Here is a 2,335-nt window from a genome sequence, read left to right on the forward strand (position 1 = left end):
AAAACTGTTTCAGCTTTGCTTTTCCCACAGAAACTTTACTGCAATGGGTTCTTTGGTTATGAGCTTATAAATGTGTGTGTCTGCAGCTTAAAGCTCTGTGTTTATTCAGAAGGTTGATCTGTTAATAGGCAAAAAAATCTGGGCTTCTAGGAAGCAATAGACTTGTCTGACATACATAGAATGGCTAATGGAGGTATATAGTGACATGATGGGGGGAGAAGTGTGGAGTTTGAGAGACTGCACAGGAAGCTGTGGTACTCTTCTACTAGGATGGTACATCTAGCTTTGAAACCCTGCAGTGATTTCCTGAGTTCCCCAGAGGGAGGGTTCCTGAAGGAGAGAGCTGCTAGCCATACACGCTAGCTGGCAGGCTTTTTGTGGAATGCTAGTTAAATACTGCTCTTGCAACTTGGTAATGCACCACTATAAGTATGTTCAGGGAGAAAAATAGGTTTAATTGTTATGCTTATGAATGTTGCCACTATTTAGGGTAATTCTTGTTTCTAAAGCAAGTTTCTTAATGAGGAATGGAATATAGCAGGGAAAAACCTGTCTAGTCAGTTTGTCAGAATCTTATGTGCTTCACAATTCTTTGTGCTTAGATTGCTAACAGCAAAAGTGTTTGTTTTAATTAGAATGAGCTCAAAGTAACAATGGCTGCCTTGAAAGAAGAACAAGAGCAGCTGAAATCAAAAATTGTAGAAAGTCCAGAGGAATTGAAAAATTACAAAGAGGTGATGAAAGAAACTGTTAAGAAGCTCAAGAAAGCCAAGGTGAGATTTTTCTTTTGTCTAACAAGAAGGCATTCTATCAGAGAAAGCACGTGGGTTTTGCTGAACTCTCATGTTGAACTGATACTGGAATGGTTTATATATATATATTTTTTTAAAAAAATCAGCAGTATGGTGGTTAGTTTGGAATTAAATTCTTCATCACAGCTTCAGAGAAAACTGAAGCTTATTTGCATAGGATCATTGTATGTTAACTTGAGTGGATTAGGGGTTGGGAGTTTTTTTTTTTTTGTTTGCTTTTTTTTGTTTTGTTTTGTTTTCAGAAAAACAGGCTTGCAATCACTGATGCTCTGTCTCTAATGAATAATTGTTTATTCTTAAAACTAGGTGTAGAACGCTCTAATCCTTTCTACCTGCCTAGCTGCCTGCTCTCAAGAGGTGACATTATTTTGGCAGCTCACAAATATTCTGGACTTTAGAACAGATGTTTCCTGTGATCTGTGTTCTTACTTGCTATTTCTGTAATTTATGGCTGTCTCTACTAGTATGCTGAATATTTTTTTTGAGTTCTCTTTCTAGCTTGTTGTGCTTTTTTTTATAGTAATGTCCAATCTTTAAATGTTTTCTGTTCATGGCTCATGTATCTCATGTAACTATTGTTTTATCAGTGCAGACTTTCTCCACTGTAAATCTTTTTCTATTCTTATAGCTTTTGTAACAATTTAGTTAGTTCAGTGTAAAACACTCGCGTGTCATTTTTTTTCTCTTTTTTTTTCCCCTCTCCAAAGTAAATGCTTTTGTTTGTAAACTGAAAACCTCATTTTGGCAACATCTAAAATTCCCATGTACATTAGATAATGAGGGAATGGGTACAAAAGTCAATATGCACAAATACCAGTACAAAATAACCTCCAACCCCCAAAGCTGTTTCTATTAAGCTTTGTGTGTGCTTTTTTCATTTTATTTAGCAAGAGGTTATAGAGAAATATGAAGGTTATCGAGACCTAGTTGAGATTTTGCCATCGTGCCAATTGGAGGTGCAGTTATACCAAAAGAAAATGGAAAGACAAGGAGCAAATGTGGAGAGACTGGCCAGTGTATTATCAGAGGTTTGTATTGCAAAAATCTTAACTAGTTATGGGGAATTTAATGTCAAAGAAAGGTAGGTGATCATCATTAAACATCTGTATTTTGAAAGTTCTTGTCTTGCCTGTGCTCTAGAAAGAAAGAATTCTGGTTACTTCAAAATCTCAGTTTAAGAAACATCAGTAAAACATAGCTGTTGCTTTGCTGCACATCACTAACTAATGTGCTATTGACCACCTTTAATAGTCAGTCCCTGTTGCCATAGAAACCTGACCTAAAATAGTTTGAACTGTCTTAGGGTTGTTGGTAGGAGATGATGGAGGAGGAAGAAGAAAAAGTGAGGTTTAGTCTCTTCTGCCTATAGTGTAGAAACTAAGAGCAAAAATTACTACTTAAAGGACAGTTGGGTCTTAAATGTGTCTAATTTTATTGATATTACCAAGCCAGTCTTTCACTGTTGAAATGTTTATTGTAACACAATATCTTGCTAATTACTATTCAGTTCTGGGAAAATACAA

At 35.9% G+C, this 2,335-nt stretch overlaps 1 protein-coding gene across 1 annotated transcript in view; it reads left to right on the plus strand.

The window, feature by feature from the left end:
- Window positions 1-115: 115 nt before the first annotated feature.
- NUF2 (NUF2 component of NDC80 kinetochore complex) overlaps window positions 116-2,335 on the plus strand; it is a 7,093-nt gene continuing 4,873 nt past the window's right edge. Inside the window, exons 1-2 of the mRNA XM_085300209.1 lie at window positions 116-773; window positions 1,700-1,840. Coding sequence (XP_085156335.1) covers window positions 654-773; window positions 1,700-1,840 — 261 coding nt within the window. The 5' untranslated portion in view covers window positions 116-653. The remainder of the gene's footprint in view (window positions 774-1,699; window positions 1,841-2,335) is intronic.

This window comes from Rhea americana, unplaced genomic scaffold, assembly GCF_003343005.1.
Source record: "Rhea americana isolate MKP2758 unplaced genomic scaffold, rheAme1 scaffold_162, whole genome shotgun sequence".
In the NCBI taxonomy this organism is placed as follows: domain Eukaryota; kingdom Metazoa; phylum Chordata; class Aves; order Rheiformes; family Rheidae; genus Rhea; species Rhea americana.